At 44.9% G+C, this 17,228-nt stretch overlaps 1 protein-coding gene across 2 annotated transcripts in view; it reads left to right on the top strand.

The window, feature by feature from the left end:
* The window catches only part of LOC115112397 (chromodomain Y-like protein 2), a 50,731-nt gene that overhangs the window by 21,435 nt on the left and 12,068 nt on the right, over nucleotides 1–17,228 (top strand). For both annotated transcript variants that reach the window (XM_029639436.2, XM_029639435.2), the window contains exon 3: nucleotides 1,167–1,384. In XM_029639436.2, coding sequence (XP_029495296.1) covers nucleotides 1,167–1,384 — 218 coding nt within the window. The remainder of the gene's footprint in view (nucleotides 1–1,166; nucleotides 1,385–17,228) is intronic.

Here is a 17,228-nt window from a genome sequence, read left to right as displayed (position 1 = left end):
CCACCATTTACGATCTAGCTCTTTTTCCCATGGTCAAATCAGGTCATAGAATACTTGTGCTGAAACATGTGTTGTGATAAAATATATTTGTAGAAATAGAATAAATGATCATTGTAGTTGGTAATGTCTCAATGGGTCAAGTTAAGTTTCCCTTGGTCAATAACTGAGTGTTGGTCCCTGTTTGGTCTTCTGTGCTCAGCAGTGCTCAGTAACTGTTCTATGTTGACCCGTAAACAAAATGAATCACTTTGTCTCTCTCTGAAGATCCTAGTCTTGCATTTGAATGTTGTCACAGCCATAGTTTACCCCAGACTGGGGAATTGGTGTGAATCCATTCTCTGTGCTCATTTGCAGTCATGCCTCTTTCATTGTCTTAGAAACTAATAGAATCAAGATGGGGTCTGATTCAATAGTTATGATACGTTGACAGGAGCAGCATGCAAAATGAGGATGATGTTTCCTGATGATAAAAATTGATATAGCCTTCTCACTCTTTCAAGGGAGTATTTTAAGAAAGTGTGAATAGACAACTATTGACATGCAAACAGAGCAATGTAGTTGACCAAGTTTTTTTTCCCCTTCGATATCAGTAATGCACATCCCATCTCTACGGAAGTTAAAATAGGATTTACATGTCTATTGTGTCACTAGCTGAGCTGGCACTTGCAGTACTACTGTGGGCACAAAAAATGTATCTGAATAAGTCTTCCAGTGAAGAGGCTCAAGTACACCCCTTGAGATGCACCAGGTCGTTTTCCAGGAAAGTCTCTCTAAAGTAGGGTACACTGCTCTGACTCCTGATGGGCTGAGGATCCATCACGCACTCTGCCCATCACGCACTCTGCCCATCACGCACTCTGCCCATCACGCACTCTGCCCATCACGCACTCTGCCCATCACGCACTCTGCCCATCACGCACTCTGCCCATCACGCACTCTGCCCATCACTCACTCTGCCCATCACTCACTCTGCCCATCACTCACTCTGCCCATCACTCACTCTGCCCATCATTCACTCTGCCCATCACGCACTCTAACCATCACGCACTCTAACCATCACGCACTCTAACCATCACGCACTCTGCCCATCACGCACTCTGCCCATCACGCACTCTGCCCATCACGCACTCTGCCCATCACGCACTCTGCTCCATATGTTCCAACAGGCTCCACACTCTCCAACGGTGAGGTGAATCTGCACAGCTCTGTGAAGAGGAAGCTTGGAGAGGACAAAGGCTACGTGTTCCACAAGCGGCTGAGGTACAACGTGCGGCAGAACGAGACCAACTGTCGATTCCGTGACATTGTCGTCAGGAAGGAGGAGGGCTTCACGCACGTGCTGCTCTCCAGCCAGACGTCTGACAACAACGCACTAACACCGGAGGTAGGGGATACGTTACACACACACTCATGAATGCACGCACACACACAACAACAATGCAATGACACCATAGGTAAAAGCTTTGACATAGAAATTGGACTCAAGCTGTGCATTTACCTTTTTGAATAATTCAGTACCTAGTGTTTTTTCCCATGTATGTACTGGAGCACTACATAATGTATATGTCACTATGCATTGCCTCACATTTTAAATGAGTAACAATGTTTACGACCCATCGCAGACTGTTGTTTGATGGGATTTCTATGGATATCTCAATAGGAAGATTATGACCGAGAAATGAATACCTCTCTGATAGTGTTACATTTTGATGCCAAAAACCTTTTATTGTCTTGACATAACTCAGCATAGAAGCGTTTTTTCCTATTTTTCTTACGCACTGAAAATGGGAATGGATTGTCGTTGTGTAAAATATGACTATTGTCAAAGTATGCCTTCACAGTGGTTCTCAGCAGTACTTTCTTCACTTCAAACAACTGTACTGAGCGATTCGCAAGCCTGTCCATTACGTCGCGTTAGCGATGGTGAAATGTTTTTGGGAGTCTCGATACATGAGAAAACCCACTGCCTCTCAAATGACACTGTTGCCCAGTTATCAGCGGGTCCTAAACTGATCATTACCACTGCTGAAAAGCTGCTATTAATTGGCCAATTAGTTCCTCTACTGCTCTGACTGTCCACGGTACTGGAGGCTTTGTCCTGGCTAACTCACAACATGGCTGTAACAACTAGGGCCGATGTTTGTTCAATTTACTTTTTCGCACCCTCAAAAGAGCTTATCTCATTGGCGACTGTTACTGTAGAAAACTGCCATGAGCTACCGGAGCAGCTCTAGTGATATGCAAGATTCCCTTGCACAAAATCCTTCTGCTTAAGTGTGGAATAAGTCTTACTCATCCACTCAAGTGCTGTATTTCCATACTGCTCTTCTATGATATATTCCATAGATTTCCGAGCTGAGTGGTCCCCCTTCAGAAAATCTTCTCTTGGGAGATGTGTATCTGTCTATGTGTGTGTTTGACTGACAGCTGATTGCTTATTTCCCCAGGCATCAAGCTATTAATGGGGCGGCAGGTAGCCTAGTGGTTGGAGCGTTGGACTAGTAACCGATAGGTTGCAAGATCAAATCCCTGAGCTGACAGGTACCAAATCTGTAGTTTTGTTCCTAGGCCGTCATTGAAAATAAGAATTTGTTCTTAACTGACTTGCCTAGTTAAATAAAATTAGATAATAAGCAGTTTTATGAGTCTATGACACTTCCCTGTGCATCCCAGTAGGCCATAACATAATGTTTGTATAAATCAAATCAAATGTTATCGGTCACATGCAGATGTTATTGCGAGCAGATGTTACTTAGCGACAGCGTCTTCTCCATGTTAATGTGCTTGCTCCCTCAATCCCTCTTTTCACCTTTGGACACTTTCTTTCCTTTTACCAAGCCTGTAGATGACCATTACTCTGTATATGGAAATGCATATTTAACTGGCTCTGGAGTGTGCTTGACGTAATCTTATACAAGGTCATATGCAACCCAGTATTTTTCATGGAGCATTTGCCCTCTGCCGTATGTTCCTCCAGTTGTGCCAGATAAATTAGGGATCATTGGGGGTGAAAACCTTCAGTCTGGGGAATCACTCATGCTTTGTCTTTGTTTTCTTCATATTATGTCTATTTCTGATTAGCTACCCAGGAAAGGGCAAATAATAGCCCATATTAATATATTTTGCCTGAGAAATAAGGTTTATGAAATCAATAAATTGCTAAAATCAGTTAACATTCAAACAGTGCCTTCAGAAAGTAAACACAACTCTTGATATTTTCCAAATTTTGTTGTTACAGCCTGAATTTAAAATGGATTATATTGAGATTTTTTTGTTCACTGGCCTACACACAATACCCCATAATGTCAATTTGGAATTATGTTGAATAAGTCTGGCTGCACATCTGATTTGGCAAACTTACTGTAAATTGAGAAATTATGTGACTAAACTGAACAAAAATAAGAATAAATTGTATTATGAAACCAAGATAAATGACAAAGTATGATGGATACAAGTTTTGAATACTTTAAATGAAATTATGGGCAGAAAGACTAATTAAACTCAATCTTTCATTGAATCAAATGCCTCGTTTGTCACAAAACCTTTTGATGTTGCCAATTACTTTACGGTAGAGTGGCCAGACGGAAGCCACTCCTCAGTAAAAGGCACGACAGCCTGCTTGGAGTTTGCCAAGAGGCAGCAAATTGACTCTGACCATGAGAAACAAAATTCTCTGGTCTGATTTGACCAAGATTTAACTCTTTAAATCATCACATCGGTAGGAAACCTGGCACCATCCCTACGGTGAAGCATGAGTGGCAGCATCATGCTGTGGGGATGTTTTTCCGTGGCAAGGACTGGGAGACTAGTCAGGATCGAGGGAAAGATGAACGAAGCAAAGACCAGAGAGATCCTTGATGGAAACCTGCTCCAGAGCACTTAGGACCTCAGACTCGGGCAAAGGTTCACCTTCCAACAGGACAACGATCCTGAGAACACAGCCAAGACAACATAGGAGTTGCTTTGGGGCAAGTCTCGGAATGTCCTTGAGTGACCCAGCCAAAGCCCAGGCTTGAACCCGATCGAACATCTCTGGAGAGACCTGAAAATAGCTGTGCAGCGATGCTACGCATCCTACCTGACAGAGCTTGAAAGGAGCTGCAGACTAGAATGGGAGAAACTCTCCAAATATACACTACCATTCAAAAGTTTGGGGTCACTTAGAAATGTCCTTATTTTTTAAAGAGTAGCACATTTTTTTGTCCATTGAAATAACATTAAATTGATCAGAAATACAGTGTAGATGTTGTTAATGTTGTAAATGACTATTGTAGCAGGAAACGGCAGATTTTTTTTATTTTATGGAATATCTACATAGGTGTACAGAAGCCCATTATCAGCAACCATCACTCCTGTGTTCCAATGGCATGTTGTGTTAGCTAATCCAAGGTGATCATTTTAAAAGGCAAATTGATCATTAGAAAACTCTTTTGCAATCATGTTAGCACAGCTGAAAACTGTTGTCCTGATTTTAAAGAAGCAATAAAACTGGCCTTCTTTAGACTAGTTGAGTATCTGGAGCATCAGCATTTGTGGGTTCGATTACAGGCTCAAAATAGCCAGAAACAAATAACTTTCTTCTGAAACTCGTCAGTCTATTCTTGTTCTGAGAAATGAAAGCTATTCCCTGTGAGAAATTGCCAAGAAACTGAAGATATCGTACAACACTGTGTACTACTCCCTTCTCAAAACAGCGCAAACTGTCTCTAACCAGAATATAAAGAGAATTGGGAGGCCCCGGTGCACAACTGAGCAAGAGGACAAGTACATTAGTATCTAATTTGAGAAACAGATGCCTCACAAGTCCTCAACTGGCAGCTTCATTAAATAGTACCTGCAAAACACCAGTCGCAGCAACAACAATGAGGAGGCGACTACAGGATGCTGGCTTTCTAGCCAGAGTTGCAAAGAAAAAGCCATATCTCAGACTAGCCAATAAAGAGAAAAGATTCAGATGGGCAAAAGAACACAGACACTGGACAGAGGAATTCTGCCTAGAAGGCCAGCATCGCAGAGTCGCCTCCTCGCTGTTGATGTTGAGACTGGTGTTTTGCGGGTACTATTTAATGAAGCTGCCAGTGTTGGAGGCTATTTTGTAAATGGCATCGCTGAAGTCAAGGATCGGTAGGATAGTCAGTTTTACGAGGCTATGTTTAGCAGCATAAGCGAAGGAGGCTTTGTTGCGAAATAGGAAGCCGATTCTCGATTTAATTTTGGATTGAATTTTGGATTGAAGATGCTTAATGTGAGTCTGGAAGGAGACACCTAGGTATTTGTAGTTGTCCACATATTCTAAGTCAGAACCGACCAGAGTAGTGATGTGCGGGCAGAAATCGGTTGAAGAGCATGCATTTATTTTTACTTGCATTTAAGAGTAGTTGGAGGCCACGGAAGGAGAGTTGTATGGCATTGAAACTCGTCTGGAGGTTTGTTAACACAGTGTCCAAAGAAGGGCCAGAAGTATACAGAATGGTGTCGTCTGCGTAGAGGTGGATCAGAGAATCGCCAGCAGCAAGAGCGATATCATTGATATATACAGAGAAAATAGACTGCCAGAGGTCTGAACAACAGGCCCTCCGATTTGACACACTGAACTCTATCTGAGAAGTAGTTGGTGAACCAGGCGAGAAAATCATTTGAGAAACCAAGGCTGTTGAGTCTGCCGATAAGAATACGGTGATTGACAGAGTCGAAAGCCTTGGCCAGGTCGATGACGACGGCTGCACAGTACTGTCTCTTATTGCTGGTGGTTATGATATCGTTTAGGATCTTGAGCGTGGCTGAGGTGCACCCATGACCAGCTCGGAAACCAGATTGCATAGCAGAGAAGGTACGGTGGGATTCGAAATGTTCAGTTATCTGTTTTGTTAACTTGGCTTTCGAAGACTTTAGAAAGGCAGGGCAGGATGGATATAGATCTGTAAGAGTTTGGGTCTAGAGTGTCTCCTCCTTTGAAGAGGAGGATGACCACAGCAGCTTTCCAATCTTTAGGGATCTTGGACGATACGAAAGAGAGGTTGAACAGGCCAGTAATAAGGGTTGTAACAATTGCGGCGGATACTTTTAGAAAGAGAGGGTCCAGATTGTCTAGCCCAGGTGATTTGTAGGGGTCCAGATTTTGCAGCGCTTTCAGAATATCAGCTAGGAGAAGCGGGGGAGCTTGGGCAAGTTGCTGTGGGGGGTGCAGAGCTGTTGACTGGGGTAGGGGTAGCCAGGTGGAAAGCATGGCCAGCCATAGAAAAATGCTTATTGACATTCTCGATCATCGTAGATTTATCGGTGGTGACAGTGTTTCCTAGCCTCAGTGCTGTGGGCAGCTGGGAGGAGGTGCTCTTATTCTCCATGGACTTTACAGTGTTCCCGAAACGTTTCTGTTTGAAAAAGCTAGCCTTTGCTTTCCTAACTGACTGTATATTGATATTGGTTCCTAACTTCCCTGAGAAGTTGCATATCGCGGGGGCTATTCGGTGCTAATGCAGTACTCCATAGGATGTTTTTGTGCTGGTCAAGGGCAGTCAAGTCTTAATTGAACCAAGGGCTATATCTGTTCTTAGTTCTACATTTTTGAATGGGGCATGCTTATTTAAGATGTGAGGAAAGCACTTTTAAAGAATAAACTGGCATCCTCTACTGACGGGATGAGGTCAATGTCCTTCCAGGATACCCGGGCCAGGTCGATTAGAAAGGCATGCTCGCTGAAGTGATTTAGGGAGCGTTTGACAGTGATGAGGGGTGGTCATTTGACCCCGGACCCATTACGGACGCAGACAATGAGGCAGTGATCGCTGAGATCCTGGTTGAAGACAGCAGAGGTGTGTTTAAAGGGCATGTTGGTCAGGATGACATCTATGAGGGTGCCTGTGTTTACGGATTTAGGGTTGTCCCTGGTAGGTTCCATGATAATTTGTGAGATTGAGGGCATCTAGCTTAGATGCCCTCTTTCTCAGTTGTGCACCAGGGCCTCTCACTCCTCTTTCTATTCTGGTTAGAATGAGATTGTGCTGTTCTGTGAAGGGAGTAGTACACAGCGTTATACAAGATCTTCAGTTTCTTGGCAATTTCTCACATGGAATAGCCTTCATTTCTTAGAACAAGAATAGACTGACGAGTTTCAGAAGAATGTTATTTGTTTCTAGCCATTTTGAGCCTGTAATCAAACCCACAAATGCTGATGCGCCAGATACTCAACTAGTCTAAAGAAGGCCAGGTTTATTGCTTCTTTAAAATCAGGACAACCGTTTTCAGCTGTGCTAACATGATTGCAAAAATGTTTTCTAATGATAAACTTGGATTAGCTAACACAACATGCCACTGGAACAGAGTGATGGTTGCTGATAATGGGCCTATGTATATATTACATAAAAAATCAGCCGTTTCCAGCTACAATAGTAATTTACAACATTAACAATGTCTACAGTGTATTTCTTATCAATTTGGTGTTATTTAAATGGTCAAAAAATTTGATTTTCTTTAAAAAACAAGGACATTTCTAAGTGACCCCAAACTTTGAAACAGTAGTGTAGGTATGTCAAGGTTGTAGTGTCATACCAAAGAAGACTCAAGGCTGTAAACATTGCCAAAGGAGCTTCAACAATGTACTGAGTAAAGGGTCTGAATATTTATGTAAATGTGATATTTCAGTTTATTTGTAATTCATTTGTAAAAATGTCTAAAAACCTTCTTTTAGAAAAATCATTAGGGGGTATTGTGTTTAGATTGATTAGGAACAAAAAAAAGTGTCAATTTTATAATAAGGCTGTAACGTAACAAAATGTGTAAAGACGAGGGGTCTGAATGCACATTATGTCATGCATGTATTGATGTCATAGAGCAGCTGTCAATCAGTCATTCTGTATTGCCTTTATTTTAGTCTCCGTCTATGCAGTATTTATGTGGAACCCCCACTGGGTGAGACCATTATTCCATGAACCCCGAGGTCGTCTGGAGCCTCATAACCCTGCCATCACATTTACATTTACATTTAAGTCATTTAGCAGACGCTCTTATCCAGAGCGACTTATAAATTGGTGCATTCACCTTATGACATCCAGTGGAACAGTAGTGCATCTAAATCTTTTAAGGGGGGGTGAGAGGGATTACTTTATCCTATCCTAGGTATTCCTTAAAGAGGTGGGGTTTCAGGTGTCTCCGGAAGGTGGTGATTGACTCCGCTGTCCTGGCGTCGTGAGGGAGTTTGTTCCACCATTGGGGGGCCAGAGCAGCGAACAGTTTTGACTGGGCTGAGCGGGAACTGTACTTCCTCAGTGGTAGGGAGGCGAGCAGGCCAGAGGTGGATGAACGCAGTGCCCTTGTTTGGGTGTAGGGCCTGATCAGAGCCTGGAGGTACTGAGGTGCCGTTCCCCTCACAGCTCCGTAGGCAAGCACCATGGTATTGTAGCGGATGCGAGCTTCAACTGGAAGCCAGTGGAGAGAGCGGAGGAGCGGGGTGACGTGAGAGTGACAACTGCACCGGTTGTGCAGGTTCTCCCACTTGGAGGGATGGGGGGCCTGTGGTTTTCATCGTGGGTGCACTTCGGCTATGGCAGACAGGTTGAGAGGGAGGAATCCAGAAAATCACATTGTGGGATTTTTTATTTATTTATTTGCGAATTATGGTGGAAAATAAGTATTTGGTCACCTACAAACAAGCACGATTTATGGCTCTCACAGACCTGTAACTTCTTCTTTAAGAGGCTCCTCTGTCCTCCACTCGTTACCTGTATTAATGGCACCCGTGTGAAGTTGTTATCAGTGTAAAAGACACCTGTCCACAACCTCAAACAGTCACACTCCAAACTCCACTATGGCCAAGACCAAAGAGCTGTCAAAGGACACCATAAACAAAATTGTAGACCTGCACCAGGCTGGGAAGACTGAATCTGCAATATTAGGAAATGTACCCCACCTCTTTAAGGAATACCTAGGATAGGATAAAGTAATCCTTCTCACCCCCCTTAAAAGATTTAGATGCACTATTGTAAAGTGGCTGTTCCACTGGATGTCATAAGGTGAATGCACCAATTTGTAAGTCGCTCTGGATAAGAGCGTCTGCTAAATGACTTAAATGTAAATGTAAATGTGAGAGAACTTGGGAAGGTTGAACACCAGACGGGCTGCGGCGTTCTGGATGAGTTGTAGGGGTTTAATGGCACAGGCAGGGCCAACAGCGAGTTGCAGTAATCCAGACGGGAGATGACAAGTGCCTGGATTAGGACCTGCGCCGCTTCCTGTGTGAGGCAGGGTCGTACTCTGCGGATGTTGTAGAGCATGAACCTACAGGAACGGGCCACCGCCTTGATGTTAGTTGAGAACGACAGGGTGTTGTCCAGGATCACGCCAAGGTTCTTAGCGCTCTGGGAGGAGGACACGATGGAGTTGTCAACCGTGATGGCGAGATCATGGAACGGGCAGTCCTTCCCCGGGAGGAAGAGCAGCTCTGTCTTGCCGAGGTTCAGCTTGAGGTGGTGATCCGTCATCCACACTGATATGTCTGCCAGACATGCAGAGATGCGATTCGCCACCTGGTCATCAGAAGGGGGAAAGGAGAAGATTAATTGTGTGTCGTCTGCATAGCAATGATAGGAGAGACCATGTGAGGTTATGACAGAGCCAAGTGACTTGGTGTATAGCGAGAATAGGAGAGGGCCAAGAACAGAGCCCTGGGGGACACCAGTGGTGAGAGCACGTGGTGTGGAGACGGATTCTCGCCACGCCACCTGGTAGGAGCGACCTGTCAGGTAGGACGCAATCCAAGCGTGGGCCGCGCCGGAGATGCCCAACTTGGAGAGGGTGGAGAGGAGGATCTGATGGTTCACAGTATCGAAGGCAGCCGATAGGAGTCTAGAAGGATGAGAGCAGAGGAGAGAGAGTTAGCTTTAGCAGTGCGGAGCGCCTCCGTGATACAGAGAAGAGCAGTCTCAGTTGAATGACTAGTCTTGAAACCTGACTGATTTGGATCAAGAAGGTCATTCTGAGAGAGATAGCGGGAGAGCTGGCCAAGGACGGCACGTTCAAGAGTTTTGGAGAGAAAAGAAAGAAGGGATACTGGTCTGTAGTTGTTGACGTCGGAGGGATCGAGTGTAGGTTTTTTCAGAAGGGGTGCAACTCTCGCTCTCTTGAAGACGGAAGGGACGTAGCCAGCGGTCAGGGATGAGTTGATGAGCGAGGTGAGGTAAGGGAGAAGGTCTCCGGAAATGGTCTGGAGAAGAGAGGAGGGGATAGGGTCAAGCGGGCAGGTTGTTGGGCGGCCGGCCGTCACAAGACGCAAGATTTCATCTGGAGAGAGAGGGGAGAAAGAGGTCAGAGCACAGGGTAGGGCAGTGTGAGCAGAACCAGCGGTGTCGTTTGACTTAGCAAACGAGGATCGGATGTCGTCGACCTTCTTTTCAAAATGGTTGACGAAGTCATCTGCAGAGAGGGAGGAGGGGGAGGGGGAGGAGGATTCAGGAGGGAGGAGAAGGTTGCAAAGAGCTTCCTAGGGTTAGAGGCAGATGCTTGGAATTTAGAGTGGTAGAAAGTGGCTTTAGCAGCAGAGAGAGAAGAGGAAAATGTAGAGAGGAGGGAGTGAAAGGATGTCAGGTCCGCAGGGAGGCGAGTTTTCCTCCATTTCCGCTCGGCTGCCCGGAGCCCTGTTCTGTGAGCTCGCAATGAGTCGTCGAGCCACGGAGCGGGAGGGGAGGACCGAGCCGGCCTGGAGGATAGGGGACATAGAGAGTCAAAGGATGCAGAAAGGGAGGAGAGGAGGGTTGAGGAGGCAGAATCAGGAGATAGGTTGGAGAAGGTTTGAGCAGAGGGAAGAGATGATAGGATGGAAGAGGAGAGAGTAGCGGGGAGAGAGAGCGAAGGTTGGGACGGCGCGATACCATCCGAGTAGGGGCAGTGTGGGAAGTGTTGGATGAGAGCGAGAGGGAAAAGGATACAAGCTAGTGGTCGGAGACTTGGAGGGGAGTTGCAATGAGGTTAGTGGAAGAACAGCATCTAGTAAAGATGAGGTCGAGCGTATTTCTTGCCTTGTGAGTAGGGGGGAAGGTGAGAGGGTGAGGTCAAAAGAGGAGAGGAGTGGAAAGAAGGAGGCAGAGAGGAATGAGTCAAAGGTAGACGTGGGGAGGTTAAAGTCGCCCAGAACTGTGAGAGGTGAGCCGTCCTCAGGAAAGGAGCTTATCAAGGCATCAAGCTCATTGATGAACTCTCCGAGGAACCTGGAGGGCGATAAATGATAAGGATGTTAAGCTTGAAAGGGCTGGTAACTGTGACAGCATGGAATTCAAAGGAGGCGATAGACAGATGGGTAAGGGGAGAAAGAGAGAATGACCACTTGGGAGAGATGAGGATCCCGGTGCCACCACCCCGCTGACCAGAAGCTCTCGGGGTGTGCGAGAACACGTGGGCAGACGAAGAGAGAGCAGTAGGAGTAGCAGTGTTGTCTGTGGTGATCCATGTTTCCGTCAGTGCCAAGAAGTCGAGGGACTGGAGGGGGCATAGGCTGAGATGAACTCTGCCTTGTTGGCCGCAGATCGGCAGTTCCAGAGGCTACCGGAGACCTGGAACTCCACGTGGGTCGTGCGCGCTGGGACCACCAGATTAGGGTGGCCGCGGCCACGCGGTGTGGAGCGTTTGTATGGTCTGTGCAGAGAGGAGAGAACAGGGATATATAGACACATAGTTGACAGGCTACACAAGAGGCTACGCTAATGCAAAGGAGATTGGAATGACAAGTGGACTACACGTCTCGAGTGTTCAGAAAGTTAAGCTTACGTAGCAAGAATCTTATTGACTAAAATGATTAAAATGATACAGTACTGCTGAAGTAGGCTAGCTGGCATTGGCTGCGTTGTTGACACTACACTAATCAAGTCGTTCCGTTGAGTGTAATAGTTTCTACTGTGCTGCTATTCGGGGCTAGCTGGCTAGCTAGCAGTGTTGATTACGTTACGTTGCGTTAAAAGAACGACAATAGCTGGCTAGCTAACCTAGGAAATCGCTCTAGACTACACAATTATCTTTGATACAAAGACGGCTATGTAGCTAGCTATGTAGCTAGCTACGATCAAACAAATCAAGCCGTTGTACTGTAATGAAATGAAATGAAAAATGTGATACTACCTGTGGAGCGAAGCGAAATGCGACCGGATTGTTGAGTGCAGAAGTTCTGTTCGGTAGACGTTGGCTAGCTGTTGGCTAGCTAGCAGAGTCTCCTACGTTAAGGATGACAAATAGCTGGCTAGCTAACCTCGGTAAATTAAGATAATCACTCTAAAACTACACACTCTAAACTACACAATTATCTTGGATACGAAGACAGCAAAGACAACTATGTAGCTAGCTAACACTACACTAATCAAGTCGTTCAGTTGAGTGTAATAGTTGTGCTGCTAATCGGTAGACGGTGGACTAGCTAACGGTGGACGTTAGCTAGCTGGCTAGCTGCAGGGCAGTATAGACTGCGTTAGGACGACGAAATACGATAATTACGCAATTATCTATGATACAAAGACGGCTATGTAGCTAGCTAAGAAGAAATTGCTAAGATTAGACAAATCAAACCGTTGAACTATAATGAAATGTAATGAAATGTAATACTATCGCTGACCTTAACCCATGTCATCTGATTACTAGGGACAATACCGGGGTATCAATATTTTTCCCATGGCAGAAATGAAAGCACGAAGCAAGTCTTTGGTCCTTTTTAAAAACCTGCTGTATGTTAAATAGTGTGCTATAGTTTGGAAAGTAAATACATGTGGCACTGGATGACAACACAATAATGTTTCTTTCCAATATTAGGACTGTTTTCCTAAAGAAGTTAAGTCCCCTTCGTGTTTTGTTTCCTTGCCACGACACTAACAAGTATCGCGATACTGGTATAGTCCAATCCTACTGATTACCCCCTGACCCAAATAGTCTCCCAGTCAACTCAATTCAACATCTCCTACACACTGCATAATCCATCCTGAACTTCAGCCGGATGTGGTGTGTGTGTGTTTGTGTGTGCATGCCTGCTCATGTGTTTGTGTCAATGTCAGATTAATTTATCCGGCTCAATTAAACCTGGGGACAGACAGACCGGGCAGGAGAGTGATAGTGACACAACTGGAAGGGGGTGGGTCTGGCATGGTAGGCTGTCTGTAGCGGTGGTGAAGACACTTCAGCCAAACAGTGTCATTCAGAAGACAGCCCTGTACACAGGCCCTGCCTGGGAGCCATTTCCAGGAAGCAGCGAGGGGCATCCACAACAAATTGGACTAGAACCATGTTACATGTCAGCTCCCTGAGAAGGAAAACTACACCACATCAGGGACAGACAGCCAAAAGCTGTGTTTGCGATGTAGAATGAATAGTGTAAAGGTGAACCATGCATATATATTGTGAAAGCAAAATGCACGTGTATGCAATACGTGTGTGTTAATTTGTCAGCGTGTGCTTGTGCGCCCTTTGCGTGTGGTTGTGCATGTATGTGGGTGTGCATGTGTGTTCGCACTGGGCTTGTCTTTGTGTTCGGACCACACGCACTGTGTGTGTCTTTGCACTCTGTGTGTGTGTGTGTGTGTGTGTGCGTGCGTGCTGCCCTAGACTTGGCTTCTGGGCCGTGTGTCTTTCCCCTCCATGCAGCATCTATGTGGATTGAGGTCAGCGGGCTAAGCACCCCTCTACAGAGAGCTATCCACCAGGGGACACGGCGTTAGCATGCTAAAGGCAGGTAACCCTCCTGCTAGTACAACTTAAATCCCTCAGAGGGATATAGGAGTTATGAAAGAAATAATACTGGAAATGGGAACTCACTATAGCTGCTACAAAGGAATCCCCTTTGACATCTAATAAAGCAGTGTTTTTCATGATTTCTGTTTGTGACAACTCCCTTTCAGCCCTTCCTCAAGTCTTCATACAAGCTAACCAATTGGTATTTTATTAGGATCCCCATTAGCTGTTGCGAAAGCAGCAGGGGTACAAACAAAACGTGCCATAATAAAGACATTAATAGACAGAACAGCTCAAGGACAGAACTACATACATTTAAAACATCACACACAGCCTACATATCAGTACATACACACACAATATCTAGGTCAAATAGGTGAGAGGCGTTGTGCCGTGAAATGTTGCTTTATCTGTTTTTTTAAACCAGGTTTGCTGTTCACTTGAGCAATCTGAGATGGAAGGGAGTTCCATGCAATCATGATTCTATATAATACTGTATGTTTTCTTGCATTTGTTCTTGATTTGGGGACTGTGAAAAGACCCCGAGTGGCATGTCTGGTGGGTTAAGTGTGTGTCAGAGCAGTGTGTAGGTTGACTTGGCAAACAATTAGGAATATTTCAATTGTGTTTCTTATAAAAAGAAGTGTTGCAGTCAGTCTCTCCTCTACTTTTAGCCAAGAGAGACTGGCATGCATAGTATTGATATTAGCCCTCTGATTACAGTCAATAACAAGATATGCCGCTCTGTTCTGGCAGCTGCAGTTTTTCTAGGTCATTCTTTGCAGCACCTGACCATATGACTGAGCAATAATGAAGATAAGATAAAACTAGAGCCGGCAGGGCGAGCTTTGTGGAGTGGAGTGTCAAAAAAAGCAGAGCATTGCGTTATCACTGACAGGCCTCTCCCCATCTTTACAACCATTGAACCAAAATGTTTTGACCATGACAGTGTACAATCCAAGGAAAAAACCAAGTCATTTAGTCTTGCTCAGCAGACCCATTATTCTTTATCAGATTCAGCTGAGGTCTAGAACTTAGGGAATGATTTGTACCAAATAAAATGTTCTTAGTTTTAGAGATGTTCAGGAATAGTTTATTACTGGCCACCCATTCTAAAGCTGACTGCAACTCTTTATTTAGGGTTACAGTGATTAGCGTATAGGGTTGAGTCATCAGGATAAATACAGTGCATTCACAAAGTATTCAGACCGCTTGACTTTCCCCCCTCAATCTACACACAATAACCTATAATGACAATGCAAAAACAGTTTTTTAGAAATTTCTGCAAAATGTATAAATAAATTGAAATATGACATTTACATAAGTATTCAGACCCTTTAGTCAGTACTTTGTTGAAGCACCTTTGGCAGCGATTACAGCCTAGAGTCTTTTTGGGTATGGCACTACAAGATTGGCACACCTGTATTTGGGGAGTTTCTCACATTGTTCTCTGTAGATCCTCTCTAGCTCTGGCAGGTTAAATGCCTTGCTGCACAGCTATTTTCCGGTCTCTCCAGAGATGTTCGATCGGGTTCAAGTCCGGGCTCTGGCTGGGCCACTCACGGACATTCGGAGACTTGTCCAGAAGCCACTCATGCATGGTCATGGCTGTGTGCTTTGGGTCATTGTCCTGTTGGAAGGTGAACCTTCGCCCCAGTCTGAGGTCCTGAGCGCACTGGAGCAGGTTTTCATCAAGGATCTCTCCGTTCAGTTTTCCCTCGATCCTGACTGGTCTCCCAGTCCATGCTGCTGAAAAACATCTCCACAGCATGATGCTGCCACCACACTTCACCTTAAAGCTGGTGCCAGGTTTTCTCCAGAAATTACCCTTGGCATTCAGGCCAAAGAGTTCACTCTTGGGTTTCATCAGACCAGAGAATCTTGTTTCTCATGGTCTGAGAATCCTTTAAGTGCCTTTTTAGCAAACTCCACGCGAGCTGTCATGTGCCTTTTACTGAGATGTGGCTTTCGTCTGGCCACTCTCCATAAAGGCATGATTGGTGGAGTGCTGCAGAGATGGTTGTCTTTCTGGAAGGTTCTCCAGTCTCCACAGAGGAACTCTGGAGCTCTGTCAGAGTGACCATCGGGTTCTTGGTCACCTCCCTGACCAAGGCCCTTCTCCCCCGATTGCTCAGTTGGGCCAGGCAGCCAGCTCTAGGAAGAGTCTTGGTCGTTCCAAACTTCTTCCATTTAAGAATGATGTAAGCCACTGTGTTCTTGGAGACCTTCAATGCTGCAGACATTTTCGGTACCCTTTCCCAGGCCTGTGATTCAACACAATCCTGTCTCGGAGCTCTACAGACAATTCCTTCTACCTCATGGCTTGGTTTTTGCTCTGACATGCTCTGTCAACTGTGGGATCTTATATAGACAGGTGTGTGCCTTTCCAAATCATGTCCAATCAATTGAATTTACCCCAGGTGGACTCCAAGTTGTAGAAACATCTCAATGTTGATGAATGGAAACAGGATGCATCTGAGCTAAATTTCGAGTCTCATAGCAAAGGTTCTGAATACTTATGTAAATAAGGTATTTTTTTTATTTTGTTGCAGAAAAATAAAAACCTGTCTTCACTTTGTCATTATGGAGTATTGTGTATAGATTGAGGGGAAACAAATATTTTATCAATTTTAGAATAAGGCTGTGACTTAACAAAATGTGGAAATAGTGAAGGGGTCTGAATACTTTCCGAAGGCACTGTATAGAGGAGGTTTGATTGCTGCTGCTATGTCAAATTAGGATTCTGCCTTCTCTGTCATTAAGGGGAATATTTATGCTGGGATCTAGAGCCATGTGCACTGATGGCTCTGTCTGTAGCCTCAGTTTCATTGGGCAAGGTGTGAAGAATTACACTGAACAAAAATATTACGCATGGTGTAAAGTGTTGGTGCCATGTTTCATGATCTGATTAAAAGATCCCTGAAATGTTCCATACGCACAAAATGCTTATTTCTCTCAAATGTTGTGCACACATTTGTTTACAATCCTGTTAGTGAGTATTTCTCCTTTGCCAAGATAATCAATCCACTTGATAGGTGTTGCATATCAAGAATCTGGTTAAATGGAATAATTATTACACAGGTGCAGCTTGTGCTGGGGACAATTAAAAGGCCACTCTAAAATGTGTAGTTTTGTCACACATGACACATATGTCAAGTTTTGAGGGAGCGTGCAATTGGCATGCTGACTGCAGGAATGTCCACCAAAGCTGTTGCCAGAGAATGTAATGTTCAATTATGTACCATAAGCCACCTCCAACATAATTTTAGATAAACCGGCCTCACAACTGCAGGCCACGGCGACTTGTGGGCGAGTGGTTTGCTGATGTGACATTGTGAACAGAGTGTTTCATTGTGACGGTGGGGTTATGGTATAAGCAGGCATAAGCTACGGCCAAACAAACACCATTGCATTTTATCGATGGCAATTTGAATGCACTGAGTTAGCGTGACAAGAACCTGAGGCCCATTTGTCATGCCAGTCATCTGCCACCATCACCTCATGTTTCAGCATGATAATGCACAGCCCCATGT

Source organism: Oncorhynchus nerka, linkage group LG27, assembly GCF_034236695.1.
Source record: "Oncorhynchus nerka isolate Pitt River linkage group LG27, Oner_Uvic_2.0, whole genome shotgun sequence".
Lineage (NCBI taxonomy): Eukaryota > Metazoa > Chordata > Actinopteri > Salmoniformes > Salmonidae > Oncorhynchus > Oncorhynchus nerka.
The sequence above is the reverse complement of the archived record's forward strand: the minus strand, read 5'-3'. Positions and strand labels throughout refer to the sequence as shown.